This window comes from Sus scrofa, chromosome 4 (assembly GCF_000003025.6).
Source record: "Sus scrofa isolate TJ Tabasco breed Duroc chromosome 4, Sscrofa11.1, whole genome shotgun sequence".
Taxonomy (NCBI): Eukaryota; Metazoa; Chordata; class Mammalia; order Artiodactyla; family Suidae; genus Sus; species Sus scrofa.
Genome location: NC_010446.5, coordinates 81606143 through 81627530, shown reverse-complemented (window position 1 = coordinate 81627530; position 21388 = coordinate 81606143). Strand labels below are relative to the sequence as shown.

The window sequence follows — 21388 nt, the reverse complement described above, 5'->3', positions numbered from 1 at the left end:
TTTTTTTTCTACTGTACAGCATGGTGACCCAGTTACACTTACATGTATACATTCTTTTTTCTCACATTATCATGCTCCATCATAAGTGACTAGACATAGTTCCCAGTGCTACACAACAGGATCTCATTGCTAATCCATTCCAAAAGCAATAGTTTGCATCTATTAACCCCAAGTTCCCAGTCCATCCCAATCCCTCCCCCTCCCCCTTAAGGGGCAGCGTAAGTAGTGGTTAAGGCCCCACTCTTTGGGTCCAAGCTATCTAGAATTGAATTCTGCACCTTCTACCTACTATCTGTAGACAAGTTCCTAGACTTCTTTGTGCCTTGTTTTCTTCATCTATAAAATAGAGTTAGTCATATCTACCTCAAAGGGTTATTATAAGGATAAGTGAATTATATATAAAGTATTTAGAATAGTATTCAGCACATGGTAAATCTTTTATAACATTGGTTATTTGTAATCATTTTCTCATTTAGGACACAACTTAACCCTACATGTATTGCTAAATTCATTTCATGGAGGCTAAAACTGAAGCTGAGATAACTGTTGGATATAGTCCAGGATTATACAGGTAGTAAGGGTGGAAATAAGGACTGAAAACCAGATCTGGCTGATCCCAAAGTTCATAACATTTTTATGACACCCTGTTCCTTTCACTTTTAGGTCATGATGCCTGCCTTGGTGTGCTTATCAGACTTAGTGAGAAAGTGATATTTAGCATAATAACAAAACCCATTAATGATAATTATGGTTCATGATTAAGATTCATATTGAATGCTCGAGAAAGTAAGTAGCATCATCATTCAGAGAGTCGGGAAAATTTAATGCAAAGAGTGGAGTTTAAACTGACTTCTTAAAGGGTTAAGTTAGAATCACAGTGAGTGGTGAAAAGAACCCAGTTAAGAGAGTAAAAAATATCAGAAACAAAGGCTAATTAGAGACTTAGGAGAGAGAGTATTGAATATTCTGGTCAAGTAGCTTGTGAAGCATCCTTTGCTAAGAGTTCACAAAAACAGTGAATCTGTTTTGAGGTAGACACTTTCAAATAAGCATGTACATAGCTTATATTTATTTTTATATTTAACTACCATTATTGAGTGTCTATAGTGTGTCAAGCACTTGATCTAAATTACCTTTCCTACCACAACCCTGTAGTTGTTACTATCGCCATTTTGCAGATTAGGAACTGGAGAGTCACGGAGGGTTACATTATTTACCTAGGATTACACTAGGAGGTAGAAGTCGGAAGCAAATACCTTGATTCCAGATCTCTTGCATTTTCTACCAAGAGAGAAAGCATTTACTTAAGGAAATTTTGAACTTAAGACTTTGTTCCTCTTTTGTAGACAAATGATTGTTTTGAGAATTTCTTTTTACTCTAAATTTCTTTCTTTTTTTCTTTAAGTGACAGTAATTCTGAATGTGGGTAAAGTGTATCTTGGCATTTTCCTGGCATTTCTTTTCAGCATGTAGTTTATGTTTTGTTTCCTTTTTATAGCCCTCCTTACTTCAGCCCCAATCCGAGGAGCAGGAGATGGAATGGAAACTGAGGAGCCACCTAAAACTGTCGAAGTTACCTCTGGAATCCAGCCTATAAAGCATCACATCCTTCAGAGTCCACGAAAGAAAGCAGTTCCATCAGAGAGCCCAGGAGTTCTTCAGCTAGGGAAGATTATTGCTGAAAAAGCAGTGGAAGTCGAAGCCATAAGAATATTAGTTCCCAAAGCTGCTATATCCCATGATATCCCCAACAAAAATGCAAAGGCTAAGTCTCTGGGACATCATAAAGGAGAAATCCTTGGCCAGCCAGAGGGCATTGTAGAACCCAGAAAGGAAGTATCTGAGGTAAAGACTGTATTGGAAAAGCTCAAGAACTCTGAAAGAAGGTTACTACAGGACAAAGAAGGTCTTTCAAACCAGCTCAGAGTACAGTCAGAGGTAAGAACAACCTTAATAGCTTTAATGAATACTGCTCTTCACCACTGGGCCTTCTAAGCCTGCATGTTAGAAAACTACATTTCCTCTTGAAATGTCATTCATTATAGTTTCTCATTCCTCTAAGAAGCTTCCTCTTAAATTTTTCTCTTTTCTTTGTGCATTTAATAGAAGTAGTTTATGTTGGGAACTTATACTCTAGAAATGGTTGAAGTGTGAGGTACTTGGACAAGACCAACTATAAGTTGTAAAAGAGGTTACAGTTACAAACTTGCAAACCAGAGATTGACCAAGACAGAGTAGTTAGTAATCCTTGTTTTAAGGATCCATAAATTCCAAGTATTTTTGTCTATGTATAGGTAATACTTGGAATAAAGAGAATGGTGATAAAAATATCAGTATTTTCAATGTAAATGGAAAACTATCTATAGTGTTTGATTCCATTTCTCTAATCTTTATGTCTTAGTAAACATTGCCTTACCACTCTCCACTTTATTTCTGTGTTAGATTATACGTCTTTTTTGCTAGATGTTAGTTTTTCTAAGTGACACCATGGTTGGTGATTCTTATCCAAATATATTTGTTGGAGTTCCCGTCGTGGCGCAGTGGTTAACGAATCCGACTAGGAACCATGAGGTTGCGGGTTCGATCCCTGCCCTTGCTCAGTGGGTTAACGATCCAGCATTGCCGTGAGCTGTGGTGTAGGTTGCAGACGCGGCTCGGATCCCGCGTTGCTGTGGCTCTGGCGTAGGCCGGTGGCTACAGCTCCGATTCAACCCCTAGCCTGGGAACCTCCATATGCCGCGGGGAGCGGCCCAAGAAATAGCAACAACAACAACAAAAGACAAAAAGACCAAAAAATAAATAAATAAAAAAAAAAAACAAAAACAAAAAAAAAATATATATATATTTGTAATATATTTAACAATATATTTTAATATTTTAAATAATTTCAGATTACAAAAGCAGTACATATTTATAGGCATTATAGAAAATACAGAAAAAATAATGAAAATAGTCCACCTATATAAATGCATAATTATACATACTGAGTTCATTGCTTTGTAATTCACCTTTTTAGTTATTAATATTTTCCAATATCACAGGGTATTCTTTTAAAATAACATTATTTAATAGCAAATGTTCTTCAGAGACTATACCTTATACCAATACCTTTATTGCACATTTAAGTTTTAATTTTTCATGCTTTTGATAACAATGTGAAGAACATGCTTAAGACATCTTGAATTGCTTCCTTTGCTTAAATTATTTTTTTGATTTTTATTTTTTCAGTTAGAGGTGATTTACAGTGTTCTATCAATTTCTACTGTCCAGCAGAATGACCCAGTGAAACATATGTATACATATTCTTTTTCTCAAATTATCCTCCATCATGTTCCATCACAAGTGACTAGATATAGTTCCCTGTGCTGTACAGCAGGATCTCATTGCTTACCCACACCAGATGCAATAGTTTGTATCTATTAACCCCAAACTCCCAAGTCTATCCCATTCCCTCCACCTCCGCATTGGCAGCTACAAGTCTCTTCTTCTAGTCCATGAGTTTCTTTTCTGTGGAAAGGTTCATCCGTGCCATATATTAGATTCTAGATATAAGTGATACCATATGGTATCCTGTTTTTCTCTTTATGACCTATTTCACTTAGTGTTAGAGTCTCTTGTTCCATCCATGTTGTTACAAATGGCATTATTTTGTTCTTTTTTATGGCCGAGTAGTATTCCATTGTGTATATGTACCACATCTTAATCCATTCATCTATCGGACATTTAGGTTGTTTCCATGTCTTGGCTATTGTGAATAGTGCTGCAGTGAACATACAGGTGCATGTATCTTTTTCAATGAAAGTTTGTCTGGATATATGCCCAAGAGTAGGATTGCTGGGTCATATTGTAGTTCTATGTGTATTTTCTGAGGTACCTCCATACTGTCCTCCATGGTGGTTGTATCAGCTTACTTTCCCACCAACAGTGCAGGAGGCTTCCCTTTTCTCCACACCCCCTCCAGCATTTGTTATTTGTGGGCTTATTTATGATGGCCATTCTGACTGGTGTGAGGTGTTATCTCATGGTAGTTTTGTTTTGCATTTCTCTAATAATTAGTGATGTTGAGCGTTTTTTCATATGCTTTGTTGGCCATCTGTATATATTCTTTGGAGAAATGTCTATTCAGGTCTCTGCCCATTTTTCAATTGGGTTGTTGGCATTTTTGCTCTTGAGATGTGTAAGTTGTTTGTATATTTTAGAGATTAAGCCCTTGTCAATTGCATCATTTGAAACTATTTTCTCCCATTCGGTAGGTTGTCTTTTTTTTATGTTTTCCTTTGCTGTGCAAAAGCTTGTCAGTTTGATTAGGTCCCATTGGCTTATTTCTGCTTTTATTTCTGTTGCCTTGGGAGACTGACCTAAAAAGAAATTTATAAGGTTGATGTCAGAGAATGTTTTACATATGTTCTCTTCTAGGAGTTTGATGATGTCTTGTCTTATATTTAAGTTTTTAAGCTATTTTGAGTTTATTTTTGTGCATGGAGTTGAGGGTGTGTTCCAGTTTCATTGATTTACATGTGGCTGCCCATTTTCCAGCACCACTTGCTGAAAACACTTTTTTCCTATTTTATATTCTTGCCACTTTTGTCGAAGATTAATTGACTATAGGTGTCTGGGTTTATTTCTGGGTTCTCTATTCTGTTCCAGTAGTCTCTATGTCTGTTTTGGTACCAGTACCACACTGTCTTGATTACTATAGCTTTGTGATATTGTCTGAAGTCTGGGAGAGTTATGCCTCCTGCTTAGTTTTTGTTCCTCAGGGTTGCTTTGGCAATTCTGGGTCTTTTATGGTTCCATAAAAGTTTTTGGGTTGTTTTTTCTAGTTCTGTGAAAACTGTCATGGGCAATTTGATAAGGATTGCATTCACGCTGTAGATTGCTTTGGGCAGTATGGCCATGTTTATGATATTAATTTTTCCAACTCAGGAGCATGGAATATCTTTCCATTTCTTAACATCTTCTTTAATTTCCTTGATTAATGTTTTATAGTTCTCAGAATATAAGTCTTTCACCTCCTTGCTCAGGTTTATTCCTAGGTATTTAATTTTGGGGAGTGTAATTTTAGAAGGTATTGTATTTTTATATTCCTTTTCTAATACTTTGTTGTTAGTATGCAGAAATGCAACCAACTTCTGAATGTTAATCTTGTAACCTGCTGCTTGTTGAATTCATTGATCGGTTTGAATAGTTTTTGTGTGGAGTCCTTAGGGTTTTCTATATATAGTATCATGTCATCTGCATACAGTGACAATTTTACCTCTTCTCTTCCAATTTAGATACCTTTTATTTCTTTCGTTTGTCTGATTGCTGTGGTTAAGACTTCCAATACTGTGTTTAAAAGTGGCAAGAGGAGTTCCTGTCGTGGTGCAGTGGTTAACGAATCCGACTAGGAACCATGAGGTTGCAGGTTCGATCCCTGCCCTTGCTCAGTCGGTTAACGATCCAGCGTTGCCGTGAGCTGTGGTGTGGGTCGCAGACGCGGCTCGGATCCCACGTTGCTGTGGCTCTGGCGTAGGCTGGCAGCTCAGCTCCAGTTAGACCCCTAGCCTGGGAACCTCCATATGCCACAGGAGCGGCCCAAGAAATGGCAAAAAGACCAAAAAAAAAAAGTGGCAAGAGTTGTCATCCATGATTTGATCAGGAAGGCTTTCAGCTGTTCTCCATTGAGTATTTGTATTTGCTGTGGGTTTGTCATGAATGGCTTTTATTGTGTTTTAGGTATGTTCCTTCTATACCTACTTTTTGGTAAGAGTTTTTATCATGAATGGATATTGGACTTTGTCGGATGCTTTTTCTGCATCTGTGGAGATGATCATGTGGTTTGACTTTTCTTTTGCTAATGTGGTATATGACGTTGATTGATTTGCATATGTTGAACCATCCCTGTGAACCTGAGATGAATCCCACTTGGTTGTGGTATATGATCTTTTTTATATATTGTTGGATTCAGTTGGCTAAAATTTTGTTGAGAATTTTTGCATCTATATTCATCAAAGATATTGGCCTATAATTTTCCTTTTTGGTAGTATCTTTGGTTTTGTTTTAGTGTGATAGTGGCTTCATAGAATGTCTTTTGGAGTGTTCCTTCTTCAACTTTTTAGAGAAGTTTAAGAAGGATGAACATAAATTCCTCTTTGTATGTTTGGTAGAATTCACCTGTGAAGCCATCTGTTCCTCGGCTTTTGTTTGTAGGCAGTGTTTTATTACATATTCAATTTAATTTCTAGTGATCGGTCTGTTCAGTTGATCTGTTTCTTCTTGATTCAGTTTTAGTGGGCTGTAAATCTCTAGAAAGTTGTTCATTTCTTCTAGGTTGTCAAATTTGTTGGCATACAATTGTTCATAATATTCTCTTATGGTTTTCTGCAGTATCCATTGAGATTTCTCCTTTTTCATTTCTTATTTTCTTTATTTGGGTTTTTCCTCTCCTCTTCTTGATGAGTCTAGCCAGAGGTTTGTCAATTTTATTTACCCTTTTCAAAGAACCAGCTCTTGGTTTGATTGATTTTTTTTTCTTTTGTTTTTTGAATCTCAGTTGCATTGATTTTCTCTCTGGTCTTTATGATTTCCTTCCTTCTGCTGACTTTAGGTTTTGTTTGTTTTTCTTTTTCTAATTCATTTAGGTGGTGAGTTAAGTTTTCAATTTGAGATTTTTCTTCTTTGAGAAAGGCCTGTATTGCTATGAACTTCCCTCTAAGCACTGCTTTTGCAATATCCCATAGATTTTGAATTGTTGTGTCTTTGTTATCACTTGTTTCAAGGGGTTTTTTTTTAATTTCCCTTTTGATTTCCTCATTGACCCATTGGTTTTTTAGTAGCATGTTGTTTAGTCTCCATGTAGTCAGTTTTTTTCTCTTTTCCTATGGTTGGTTTCTAGTTTCATGCCATTTGGTCAGACAAAATACCTGAAATAATTTCTATACTCTTAAATTTGTTGAGGTTAGTTTTGTGCCCCAGTATGTGGTCAATCCTGAGAATGTTCCATGTGCACTTCATTTTGGGGGGTGTAATGTCCTGAAATTGTCAATGAAGTCTAACTGCTCTGTTGTGTGTGTCATTTAGGGTCTCTGTTGCTTATTGATTTTCTGCCCAGGGAATCTGTCCATTGATGTGAGTTGGGTGTTAAAGTCTCCTACTATGATTGTATTCCCATCGGTTTCTACCTGTTAGTATTTGTTGACAGTATCTGGGTGCTCCTATATTAGGGACATATATATTGATGTATAAAATCCTCTCATGAATGGATCCTTTTATCATTAAATAGTGTCCATCTTTGTCTTTCTTTATGGCCTTTGTTTTAAAGTCTATTTTGTCTGATATTGAGTATTGCTACTCCTGCTTTCCTGTCTTGTCCATTGGCATGAAATGTCTTTTCCCATCCCCTCACTTTCAATTTATATGTGTCCTTTGCCCTAAGGTGAGTCTCTTGTAGACAGCATATTGTAGGTTCTTGCTTTTTTATCCAATCTGCCACTCTGTGTCCTTTGATTGAAGCATTCAGTCCATTGACATTTAAGGTAACTATTGACAAATATGTATTTATTGCCATTTTAAACCTTGTTTTCCAGTTGATTTTCTTGTTTCTCCTTTGTTCCTTTCTTTTTTTGCTTGGATGATTTCCTTTTGTTTTATGGTTCTGTGTTTTTCTTTTTAGAATTTGTGAATGTATTGTTTGGTTTTGATTTGTAGTTCCCCATTTTTCAAGTATGTTAACCCCTTCCTATATCTGCTTGCTTTAGCCCGATAGTCATATAGACTCATCAGATACAATCTAAAAAAAAAAGAGTCTAAATTTTCTTACTTTCCTTCCCCACATTCTATGATTCTGAAGTCCTTTTTAAACATCATCATGTTCATCCTTTTGCTGTTCCTTGTGTGTTTATCATCACTTTTACAATAGGTTTTTTGTTTGTTTGTTTTTCCTTTTTTTTTTTTTGGTCTTTTTGCTATTTCTTTGTTTGGGCCGCTCCCTCGGCATATGGAGGTTCCCAGGCTAGGGGTCGAATCGGACCTGTAGCCACTGGCCTACGCCAGAGCCACAGCAACGCGGGATCCGAGCTGCGTCTGCGACCTACACCACAGCTCACGGCAACGCCGGATCCTTAACCCACTGAGCAAGAGCAGGGACCGAACCCGCAACCTTATGGTTCCTAGTCGGATTCGTTAACCACTGCGCCACAACGGGAACTCCTGTTTTTCCTTTTAGATGTGTATTCTGGCTTATGTAAGTGATTGCTTTCCAAATGTGATTTCCTCCATTCTATTTCCTCTTGCTTCTTTTTTATTTGGAGAAGCCCTTTCAGTATTTCCTTTAGGATGGTTTTAGTATTGCTGTACTCTTTTTAATTTTTCTCGGTTGGAGAAATTCCTTATTTTTCCTTCCATTTTAAATGATATTATTGCTGGGTAGAGTATTCTAGGCTGTAAATTTTTCCGTTTTAGAACTTTTGAATATATTTTGTCACTCTCTTCTGGCCTGTGGTGTTTCTGTAGTGAAATCAGCTGATAGCCTTATTGAGGTTCCCTTGTAATTAAAGCTTTGTTTTTCTCTTGCTGCCTTTAGAATCCTCTCTTTAACTTTTGCCATTTTTATTGTAATATGTCTTGGTGTGGGCCTGCTTGTGTTCAACTTGTTTGGGGACCTCTGTGCTTCCTGTATCTTGATATCAGTATCCTTTAGATTTGGAAAGTTTTCAGCCATAATTTCTTCAAATATATTTTCAATCCCCTTTACTTTTTCTTCTCCTTCTGGAATCCACATTATGTGTAGATTGGCCTGCTTTATATTATCCCATAGATCTCTTATATTGCTTTCATGTTTTTTCATTTGGTTTTCTGTCTGCTGTCCTGATTGGGTGATTTCCATTATTCTATCTTCCACATCACTAATTCCTTCCTTTGCATTATTCATTCTGCTCTTTAGTGCCTTTAATTCAGTGTGTGTCTCTGCAAATGAATTTTCTAATTTTTCTTGGCCTTTCCTTATATTTTCTAGTTCCTTTCTGAAGTGATCTGCATTACTGTTTATCTCTGCTCTTCATTCGTTGATATTCAGCCTTAATTCCTTCAGAATTTTCACTGTCTCCATTTTGAACTCAGTGTCTGTTAGACTGCAGAAATCTAGTTCATCGTTTGCTGCTTCAGGTGAATTCTTCTGTTCTTTTAACTGGGAATGTTTCCTGAGCTTCTTCATTTCACTTACATTTTTCTTTTTCTATGAGTTTAAGGAAACCAAGTACTGTAGTCTTGGAGGGCTAATTCTATGCAAAAGCACTCCTTTGTATTTTATGAAGGCTTACTATTTATTTTTGGCATAGGAGTTTGAATATTTGCTGTCTCTTTATTCATCGTGAGCTGTTTTCTCCTTGATAGGTTACTGAATGTGTTTCCAGGGAGAAGGAGGCAATGGGCAGGGCTAGTAGTCAGTGCCTGGTTGCTGGGCTTTTGACAGTAGCAAAGACCTGCAGGAAGGTGGCGCTGGCTACTCTTAGTTGCAGGGCCCTAGGAAGCGATAATGATCCTTAGGCAGATTTAGATGGTGCCTGGAGCATTTGGCAGTGGCAGTGGTAGAGGGTGTGAGTTCCCAGAGGAGTGAGAGCACAACATGTGGTATTTGGTCACAGTCCCCTCCTCCGTGGTGCCTTCAGAGGTGATTGGGGCTGCAAGTGATGCCTGTTCATGGACCTCTAGTGGTGGTGGGCCACACCCACCTCTGGAGTCAGATACAACTACAGTGGTTTGCCCCTACCACCTGTAGACCACACAAGAAGCACCCTGTCCTGCTTAGCCCACGCAGGAGGTGCTGCACAGGCTGGTCCTAATTGCAGGGTCCTGGGAAGTACAGTGATCAGGCATGTGTGGACACTGCCCAGAGCATTTGGCAGCGGCAGCAGCAGGGTGGGTGTGTTCCTAGGGGAGTGGGAGCAACAACAGAGAGTGCTCAGTTGCAGTGCCCTCTTTTTTGCCGACCTCTGAGGGAACTGGGGCCACAGGTGGAGCCTGTTCACAGACCCCTCTGAGGGCCCGTGTGCACGTGCGCAGGAAAGGAGAGTCCTATGATGGTCTGCCCCTAATTGCAGGGTCCTGGGAAGTGACAGTGCTCTCTTACTCTCCCCAACAGTGGTGCCTAGCTTCACCTGCAGGCTGAGACCTCCTCCCCAGTTCTCTCAGCTCCCCAGCCCATGACATCACTCCCTAGCCCTTCAGGCTGTCTCCACACAGCCAACCCTAGTCGTCTCCCTGGAACTGACCTCCAGAGCCTGAGTCTCAGTGCCCAGCCCCAGCCCGGGCATCTCAGGCTCTGACGTCTGGGGCGGTGGTACAGATGATGTGTGCAGCTCTCACTCTGCTCTGCCCTTCTCAATCCAGCTGCTGCACTTTTCTCAGAGACTTCAAGGTCCCTCTGTTTCTGATGATCTCCCTGTCGATAAGGTGGCTTCTCAGGGTGTGGGTTCCTTTTCTCTTTTTCAGCTCCCTCTCAAGAGTGCTAGTCCTATCCTAATTCTTTTTCTTTCTTTCTTTTTTTTTTTTTTTTTTTCTTTCGTTCTACCCAGTTATGTGGAGGGGTTTTTGCACTTTTTGGAGGTTCTTCTGCCAGCATTCAGTAGATGTTCTGTGCAAACTGTTCTACATGTAGATGTGGTTTTTGATGTGTTTGTGGGAGAAGGTGAGCATGACCATCTTGATCCTTCTCCCTTTGCTAAAATTCTTAAAAGTAAAAATCCTAGGGCACAAAAATATTAAATTTAGATATTGGAAAGGATTTTAAAACACATAAAACACTGTCATGTTTTTTAGCAAAATTAATTTGTTCAGTTTCCTAATTTTTTGCCCTTAAGTGTTGACTGAAGGCAGTTTGTAAGTATTATGGTAATGATTTGTTCTCTTATAATGAAAGTCTCAGATTATACCACATGGACTATAGATAAATAGATCAAGATAGAGATAGTCATGGTTTGTGTACATTGTGATATGAAACTGCAATATTTAATATCTTTTTTTTTTTAACTGCCACACCTGCAGCTTATGCAAATTCCAGGGCTAGGGGTTGAATTGGAGCTGCAGCTGAGTCCTGTGCCACAGCTACAACACCACCAGATCAGAGCCACATCGGGCAACATATGCTCCAGCTTACAGTAATGCGGGATCCTTAACCCACTGAGCAAGGCCAGGGATCAAACCCACATCCTCACAGAGACAATGTCAGGTCCTCAACCTGCTCAGCCACAATGGGAACTCCTAATATCACTTTTTGATATACATTTTTGGTTTCTCTTGTGTTCATTTTCCTACATTAAAGTCACTGACATTACTTGAAGCTTGTATCCATCATTTCTTCCAGGTCAATCGTGAGTTAAAAAAACTGCTGGTGGCTTCTGTTGGCGATGACCTTCAGTATCACTTTGAACGTCTAGCCCGTGAGAAAAATCAGCTTATTTTAGAAAATGAAGCCCTAGGTCGAAATGTAGCTCAGCTTTCTGAACAGCTAGAACGTATGTCGATACAGTGTGACGTGTGGCGAAGTAAATTCCTCGCAAGCAGGTACTTTCTATTTTAAATAGTATTTCATTTCCTAGATTTTGCTCTGTTAGATCTCTGACCCATAATGCAAGAAAATAGACTGTAGTGTGAAAATTTCTGACTCACATTGTCAAAGTACCTCATAGATTGTTTAAGATGTGGACTCTCCCTCCTCTGGATGGTCATATGGTCTCCCTAAATGGAAAAGTGCTATCATAAAGATCTTTCCTCATTCCAGAATTCTGAGTTACTCTTCTATAGTAGAAATCACTGCTACAACAATGTTTAAGACCAAAAGAAAACTGTAAACTCAGATGACTAATAAATATTTAAAATTAAAAAAAACTTTTTCCCCAACTTCTATGTAGAGAACTCAAATATCATTGCTAGTCTGTAAAATAATACTATTTATTCCTCATGATCTGTTCTGACAGCTCATTTAACCATGTAATAGCTTCCCAATGTTTTGCTCTCCATGCCCAAAGAGAAAATAACATCTCTATGGCACACTGGATGAGGCTACTCTCCACTAAGAGTCAGAACCCCAGAGCCCTAGTCCAGGCCCATGGACATACTGGTAGTTTGGAAGCTTTGTTAGATATGATTCTTTGTTTCTTTATCACCTCCTTCCAACTTTGAGTTACTGGAGAACAGAGTCTAGGTGTTAATTAACCATCTGTGTATTTCCTTCCAGTGCTTAGCCAAGTGCTTCACATGTAGTATGTTTAATAAATATTGATTTAAATTTAATCATTTGGAGATTTCTCATAAGATACCAAAGGTTTCTGGGCTATACCTGAAGAATGACTGATTGTAATGAATAAATTTTTAGGAAATTATTTCTTCATGTCTTAATACCCATGATACTTTCTAGTAATTGATTTCTCTCAGAGTCCTTAGTTTGTTTTCTAACTGCACTAATATAGGATCTATTTGGAGAAACGAATTTACTTTTTATTGACTTAGAATGAATGTTAATTATCATTGAGCAGCTTAAGAGACAAATCATGCATATATTTTACAGATTATTGCAATATGTAACTTTTTGAACATTCTGATCATTGCTGGTAAGGGCAGTAATAATTAAACCAAACTTTATTGATATTTTAGGTGATTTAATCTTTTAATGTCAGAATTATTTTCATTTTAAGGAATTCAGCGGTTACTGGCCCTCAGATCTTAATTTCAGTTCTAAGATATTCAGCTGAGGAGTTCCCATTGTGGCTCAGCCATAGCAAACCCAATTAGTATCCATGAGAATGCAGTAGGTTAAGGATCCACTGTTGCCATGAGCTGTGGTGTAGGTCGCAGATGCAGCTTGGATCCTGCATTGCTGTGGCTGTGATGTAGGCTGGCAGCTGCAGCTCCGATTCCACCTCTTGCCTGGGAACTTCCATATGTAGTGCCTTAAAAAAGCAAATTAAAAAAATATTTTCGGGTCAATAAAGTACTTCAAAATTTTGCTTCAGTTCCATCCATAAAGAATTGGTTAAATAAATTTTGGTACATCCAGTCAGAAGAAAACATGAAGCTGTTTTATTGTTGTTGTTGTTGTCTTTTTAAGAGAATGAGATAGCTCTGTATGTGCTAATATAAAAACTTATCAAGGGGAGTTCCCATTGTGGCACCCGACTAGTATCCATGAGGACACCGGTTCAATCCCTGGCCTCACTCATTGGATTAAGGAGCTGGCCTTGCCATGAGCTGCAATGTAGATTGCAGATGTGGCTTGAATCCTGTATTGCTGTGGCTATGGCATAGGCTGGCAGCTATAGCTCTGATATTCATTCAACCCCTAGCCTGGGAACTGCCATATGCCATGGGTGTAGCCCTAAAAAAAAGACCAAAAAAATTATCAAGGAGTTCCTGTTGTGGCTTAGCGGGTTAAGAATCTGACATAATATTCATGAGGTAACAGGTTCAATTGCTGGCCTCTCTCATTGGGTTAAGGATCTGGCGTTGCCACAAGCTGTAGCATAGGTCGCAGATGCAGCTCGGATCCTGAGTTGCTATGGTTGTGGTGTAGGCCTGCAGCTGTAGTTCCGATTCAACCCCCAGCCCAGGAACTTACATATGCCACAAGTGCAACTGTTTAAAAAAAAAAAAAAAAAAAAAGGTAAATTACTAGGTGAAAAAAGCAAACTATGGAAAATTTATATTAAATAATCCCTTTTTGTTAATAAAATGAATATGTTTATTTTTAACACACACTTTTATGTTGATATATACATAAATTATTTCTTCTAGAAAAATGTATTGTTACTTCATTGATTACTGATTATAAAAGAAGGGTGGGTATGCTGTATAAGAGAAAAGACTTCATTTTCGTTTTATATAAGCCTTTTTATATTTAATATTTTTCTAAGGACAAAGAGGTAATTGAATGGTAGAAAAATAACTCATTTTTGTTTTTCTCAAATGTTCTGTATATAAAAACATTTAATATTACTTTTTTCCAAAATTTGATTAATCTAAAGTATGATTGAAGTACATTCTAAAGTCACTGTATAGGAAAGTTAAAACTGTTTCCCTTGTCATTTTGTAAACAAATAATTTGAATTGAGTCCCTTTAATGAGTTCTAAGTTCATCAACATTTTCATGGTTTTTTAGTGATGATTTAAAACTGAGAAGTAAATTACATTAAATCTTTTTTATAAATATTTTAAAATTACAGTCACAGAGGTAGTAATATTAACTTATTTATACTGTCAGAGAATTTATATGTAAGATTCTGATCTCTTCCAGGGTTATGGCAGATGAGTTAACCAACTCCAGAGCAGTTTTACAGCGTCAGAACCGTGATGCACAGAGTGCTATTCAAGATCTCCTGAGTGAACGGGAACAGTTTCGTCAGGAAATGATAGCTACCCAGAAGTATGGCATTTATGTTCTGAACTATTCTACTTTGTCCTGCAATTTTTGTTATTGATATAGTTCTTTAGTATTTCTATACCTGATAACTTATTGAGCATATACTTTTGAGTAGCATTTTAAAATAGGTACCCAGTGGAAGGAGAAAGACTGAAAAAAAAAAAAATGAAGACATGCTTCTTACATTCTTAACTGGGGAGAGAATATATCTACAATAGATGAAATCTCTGGATTTAAAAGTTGTTTGGGGTTATAGTGTAGTAGTTTCGTATAGTTTTTGGTAGAAGCCAAAAAGCATACCAGTCTTTCTTTGGAAGACTTTTTGAGGACTTTTCTACAGAGTAAGAGCTTACTTTCATATCCATATGTGCCAGAACTGTCAAAATTGATAGTCTTCCTTAAAAAAACCTTGTACTTTTATATAATTGATTTATTATAAATCAAATCAGTAAAGGTCAAGAGGAAATTCCAGGGGAAATTTGAAGATGAAAATTCAGTGTATCAAAATATCAGATTTTGTGGGAGGCAACTAAAGCAGTGTTAAGAGGGAAATTTATAGCTTTAAATGTTCATTGTGGAAAGAAATGTCTCATCAGTACTATAAGATTCCTTCTTACGAAACACAGAGAACAAATTAAGCAGAAGGAAGACTAGGATGTGAGCAGAAATAAATGAAATAGAAAGCAAAACCCTAGTTCTTTGAAAAGGTACATTTACAAAACATCTAGGTAATATAATTGGGGGGAAAAAGATGCACATGACTAGTATCAGGAATGAGAAAGAGAGGGGTGCACTATAGATTCTATAGACAGAAGAATGATTTTTAATAAGGGGACGTTACGAACAATTCTGTGCCAGTCAATCAACAACTTAAATGGATAATCTCCTTAAAATACACAAACTGCCAAAGAGTAATCAAGAACCAATAACCTGAATAGCCCTAACCTATTAAAACAATTTAATTTGTAGTTAAAAACCTTGTAATAAAGGCCTTCATGGATCCACTGATGAATACTAACAAACATCTAAGGAAGAAATAAAACCAAGTTTGCACAAACTTTTCTAGAAAATAGAGAAGGGAACAATTTCCAACTCATTTTATGAAGCCAGCATCATCTTGATACCAAAACCAGACAGAGATATTACAAGAAAACTATAGGCCAATATCTCTAATGAATAAAGATGTAAAAGTCCTTAAAAATTTTAGTGAGTCAAATCCAACAATATATAAAAAGGTTTATACATCATGACCAAGTAGGTTTTATCCCAAGAATTATAGGTTGGTTTATCATTTAAAAATCAATCGGAGTTCCCGTTGTGGCGCAGTGGTTGGCGAATCTGACTGGGAACCATGAGGTCGCGGGTTCGGTCCCTGCCCTTGCTCAGTGGGTTGACGATCCGGCGTTGCCGTGGGCTGTGGTGTAGGTTGCAGACACGGCTCGGATCCGACGTTGCTGTGGCTCTGGCGTAGGCCTGTGGCTACAGCTCTGATTAGACCCCTAGCCTGGGAACCTCCATGTGCCGTGGGAGCGGCCCAGGAAATAGCAAAAAGACAAAAAAAAAAAAAATAATAATAAAAAAAAAATAAAAATCAACCAATGTAGCTCACACAAAATTTTATATATACACACACACACTATATGAATATCTCAAATCCACAAATCAGTATTTCTGTAATACTATATAATAGTATATTTTACCTGTACTAAAATATGAGAACTAAAAAAAGTAGTTTGTTGAATGATTCCAGATAACCATAAAATCGGTAAGTGCCTTCTGTGATATAACTTATTTTACCTGACTTCCTGATTTATCGAACTCAGAGAAAAGGAGAAAGATACTATATGAATTCAAAAATGTATCTCTCATTTATTCAGCATCCTCAATTTTTATATTTTATCCTCTTACTAATATCCAGTGTTCATGTGTATTCTTTGCAGATTGTTGGAGGAGCTCTTAGTCTCCTTGCAGTGGGGAAGAGAGCAAACTTACTACCCTAGCGCACAACCTCACAGCACAGCAGAACTAGCATTAACAAATCACAAGTTGGCAAAAGCAGTAAATTCCCATCTTCTAGGAAATGTTGGCACTAATGGTCAGAAAAGGATTCCATCAACAATTGAATTCTGCAGCACCCCAGCAGAAAAAATGGCTGAAACGGTAATATATTTCTCTTTCATGATCTTTGGAACTTCTAAAACCATCCTCTGAAAGGTGACGTTATAATGGATGGAAAGTGCTTGGCATTGGTAGTTTGGAAATAATGCAATCAAAACCTGATTTTCATGCTAACGAGCTAGTGATCTTGGAGAAAATTGTTTCTTTCTTGGAGCTTTAATTTTCTCAAATATTATTCTTAAGGAGGAAAAAATATAATTGCCTCTTTTATAGCTACTGAATCATTGATAATCCTTTTTTAAGCTCATTTTGATATGAAAACCACTGTGTAGAATTTTTTTAATTTTGTAATCATGAGTAGATAATTGATTGCTTCTGATCTAGGATATTATTTGTTTATCCAATATATAGATGGGACTCAATTAATATAGGCCTATTACTTACACTTTTGGGTGAATTCAGAGTTCATGCAGAAGACCTGTCAAATACCTGTGGTCTCAACAGTTCTTAACCATCAACATTCACCTTCATTACACTCAATAGCCCACTCCTATTTTCCTTGATATTAATGAGAACTTCTCCACTTTTTCTTTTTTCCATTTCCCAAGAGCATTTTTTTATTGGATATAAATGTATAAGCTTTTTTCTTTTTTTGTATTCTTGTTGTTGTTTTCTTTTTTTGTCTTTTATTTATGTGTATATTTTTTCTACTGTACAGCATAGTGACTCAGTTACACTTACATGTATATATTCTTTTTTCTCATATTACATGTTCCATCATAAGTGACTAGACAGAGTTCCCAGTGCTACACAGCAGGATCCCATTGCTAATCCATCCCAAGGGCAACATTCTGCATCTATTTACCCCAAGCTCCTAGTCCCTCCCACTGCCTCCCCTTCCCTCTTGGCAACCACAAGTCTGTTCTCCAAGTCCATGATTTTCTTTTCTGTAGAAATTTTCCTTTGTGCCATATATTATATTCCAGATATAAGTGATATCATATGGTATTTGTCTTTCTCTTTCTGACTTAACTTCACTCAGGATGAGAGTCTCTAGTTGCATCCATGTTGCTGCAAATGGTATTATTTTGTTCCTTTTTATGGCTGAGTAGTATTCCATTGTGTACATATACCACATCTTCCTAATCCAATCAACTGTCAGTGGACATTTGGGTTGATTCCATGTCTTGGCTATTGTGAATAGTGCTGCAGTGAACATGTGGGTGCATGTGTCTTTTTTAAGGAAAGTTTTGTCTGGATATATGCCCAAGAGTGGAATTGCGGGGTCATATGGTAGTTATGTGTGTATAGTTTTCTAAGGTACCTCCATACTGTTCTCCCCAGTGGTTGTACCAGCTTACTTTCCCACCAGCAGTGGAGGAGGCTTCCCTTTTCTCCACACTCCCTCCAGCAATTGTTATGTGTGGGCTTATTTATGATGGCCATTCTGACTAGTGTGAGGTGGTATCTCATGGTAGTTTTGATTTGCATTTCTATAATAATCAGAGATGTTGAGCATTGTTTCAAGTGCTTGTTGGCATTCTGTATTATCTTCCTTGAAGAAATCTCTCTTCAGGTCCTTTGCCCATTTTTCAACTGGGTTGTTGGCTTTTTGGATGTTGGGTTGTTTAAGTTGTTTGTATATTTTAGAGATTAAGCCCTTGTCAGTTGCCTCATTTGAAACTATTTTCTCCCATTCTGTAAGTTGTCTTTTTGTTTTCTTTTTGGTTTCCTTTGCTGTGCAAAAGCTTGTCAGTTTGATTAGGTCCCACTGGTTTATTTTTGCTTTTATTTCTGTTGCTTTCTGAGACTGACCTGAGAAAACATTTGCAAGGTTGATGTCAGAGAATGTTTTGCCTCTGTTCTCGTCCAGGAGTTTGATGGTGTCTTGTCTTCTATTTAAGTCTTTCAGCCATTTTGAGTTTATTTTGGTGCATGGTGTGAGGGTGTGTTCTAATTTCATTGCTTTGCATGCAGCTGTCCAGGTTTCCCAGCAATGCTTGCTGAATAGACTTTCTTTTTCCCATTTTATATTCTTGCCTCCTTTGTCAAAGAATAATTGACAGTAGATGTCTGGGTTTATTTCTGGGTTCTCTATTCTGTTCCATTGGTCTGTCTGTCTGTTTTGATACCAGTACCACACTGTCTTGATGACTGTGGCTTTGTAATATTGCCTGAGGTCTGGGAGAGTTATGCCTCCTGCTTGGTTTTTGTTCCTCAGAATTGCTTTGGCAGAGTTCTCTTGTGGCTCAGTGGGTTAAGGATCCAGCATTGTCACTGCTGTGTCTCAGCTCAGGGCTGTGACTCAGGTTCAAACCCTGGCCCAGGAACTTCCATATGCCACGGGTGCAGCCAAAGAAGAAAAAAGAAAAAAACACAAGATCATTCCTATCACTGTCATTATTTGGGAGTTCCCGCCGTGGCGCAGTGGTTAACGAATCTGACTAGGAACCATGAGGTTGCGGGTTCGGTCCCTGCCCTTGCTCAGTGGGTTAACAATCCGGCGTTGCTGTGAGCTGTGGTGTAGGTTCCAGATGCGGCTCGGATCCCGCTTTGCTGTGGCTCTGGCGTAGGCCAGTGGCTATAGCTCCTATTCGACCCCTAGCCTGGGAACCTCCGTATGCCGCGGGAGCGGCCCAAAGAAATAGGAAAAAAAAAAAAAAGAATTGCTTTGGCAATTCTGGGTCTTTTGTTGTTCCATATAAATGTCTGGATTGTTTGTTCTAGTTCTGTGAAAACTGTCATGGGCAATTTGATAGAGATTGCATTGAATCTATAGATTGCTTTGGGTAGTATGGCCATTTTTACAATATTAATTTTTCCAACCCAGGAGCATGGAATATCTTTTCCATTTCTTTACATCTTCTTTAATTTCCTTGATTAATTTTTTATAGTTCTTAGCATATAAGTCCTTTACCTCCTTGGTCAGGTTTATTCCCATGTGTTCAGTTTTGCAGGGTGCAATTTTAAAAGATATTATTGTATTTTTATATTCCGTTTCTAATATTTCATTGTTAGTGTGCAGAAATGCAACTGACTTCTGAATGTTAACCTTAGAGTTTTCTATATATAGTATCATATCATCTCCATACAGTGACAGTTTGACCTCTTCTCTTCCTATTTGGATGCCTTTTATTTCTTTTGTTTGTCTGATTGCTTGTGGCTATGATTTCCAATACTATGTTGAGTGTAACAGTGGTAGAGTGGGCATCCTTGTCTTGTTCCAGATTTTAGTGGGATGGCTTTCAGCTTTTCTCCATGGAGTATTATATTTGCTGTGGATTTGTCATAAATGGCTTTTATTATGTTAAAGTATGTTCCCTCTATACGCACTTTGTTAAGAGTTTTTATCATGAATGGATGTTGGACTTTGTCAAATGCTTTTTCTGCATCTATGGAGATGATCATGTGGTTTTTGACTTTTCTTTTGTTAATGTGGTGTATGACATTGATTGATTTAATGTATGTTGAACCATCCATGTGAACCTGGGATGAATCCTACCTGGTCTTGGTGTACAATCCTTTTGATAAGTTGTTGGATTTGGTTGGCTAAAATTTTGTTGAGAATTTTTGCATCTATATTCATCAAAGATATTGGCCTATAGTTTTCTTTTTTGATGGTATGTATCTTTGTCTGGTTTTGGAATTAGGGTGATAGTGGCATCATAGAATGTCTTTGGGAGTGTGCCTTCTTCTTGAACCTTTTGAAAAAGTTTGAGGAGGATGGGTATAAGTTCCTCTTTATATGTTTGATAGAATTCACCTGTGAAGCCATCTGGTCCTGGACATTTATTTGTAGGGAGTGTTTTTATGACATATTCAATTTCATTTCTAGTGGTTGGTCTGTTCAGTTGATCTGTTTCTTCTTGACTGTCAGGCTATAAGTCTCTAGAAAGATGTCCATTTCTTCTAGGTTGTCAAATTTGTTGGCATGTAACTGTTGATAGTGTTCTCTTATGGTTTTTTGTATTTCTGTAGTATCTGTTGTGACTTCTTTTTCATTTCTGATTTTGTTTATTTGGGTTTTTCCTCTCTTCTTGGTGAGTCTAGCCAGAGGTTTGTCTCTTTTGTGTACCTTTTCAAAGAACCAGCTCTTGGTTTGATTGATTTTGTCTATTTTTTTTGAATCTCTATTTTATTAATTTCCTCTTTGATCTTTATGATTTCCTTCCTTCTGCTGACTTTAGGTTTTGCTTATTCTTCTTTTTCTAATTCAATTAGGTGATGTGTTAATTTGTCAATTTGAGATTCTTTTTTGAGGAAGGCCTCTATTGCTATGAACTTCTCTCTGAGCACTGGTTTTGCTGCATCCTATAGATTTTGAGAGGTTGTGTCTTCATTATCATCTGTCTCAAGGTATTTTTTAATTTCCTTCTTGATTTCCTCATTTACCCATTGGTTTTTTTAGTAGCATGTTGTTTAGTCTCCATGTAGTAGGTTTTTTGTCATTTCTTTTCCTGTGGTTGATTTCTAGTTTTACGCCATTGTAGTCAGAGAAGATACTTGAAGTAATTTCTATACTCTTAAATTTGTTGAGGTTAGTTTTGTGCCCCAGTATGTGATCAATTCTTGAGAATGTTCCATGTGCACTTGAGAAGAATGTGTATTCTGATTTCTTTGGATGTAATGTGCTGAAAATGTCTATTAAGTCTAACTTTTCTATTAGGCCATTTAGGATCTCTTTGCTTTACTGATTTTTTGTCAAGAGGATCTGTCCATTGATATCAGTGGGGGGGTTAAAGTCTTCTACTAGATTGTATTCCCATCAATTTCTCCTTTTATGTCTGTAAGTATTTGTTGGCAGTATCTGGGTGCTCCTATATTAGGGGCATATATATTGATGATTATAATATTCTCTTCTTGAATGGATCTTTGTAC

The 21388-nt window shown here is 37.6% G+C and overlaps 1 protein-coding gene across 1 annotated transcript in view; it reads left to right on the top strand.

The window, feature by feature from the left end:
* The window catches only part of BLZF1 (basic leucine zipper nuclear factor 1), a 42477-nt gene that overhangs the window by 12258 nt on the left and 8831 nt on the right, over nucleotides 1–21388 (top strand). Inside the window, exons 3-6 of the mRNA XM_003355067.4 lie at nucleotides 1499–1938; nucleotides 11342–11541; nucleotides 14267–14395; nucleotides 16333–16552. Of these exons, the coding sequence (XP_003355115.1) occupies nucleotides 1499–1938; nucleotides 11342–11541; nucleotides 14267–14395; nucleotides 16333–16552 (989 nt within the window). The remainder of the gene's footprint in view (nucleotides 1–1498; nucleotides 1939–11341; nucleotides 11542–14266; nucleotides 14396–16332; nucleotides 16553–21388) is intronic.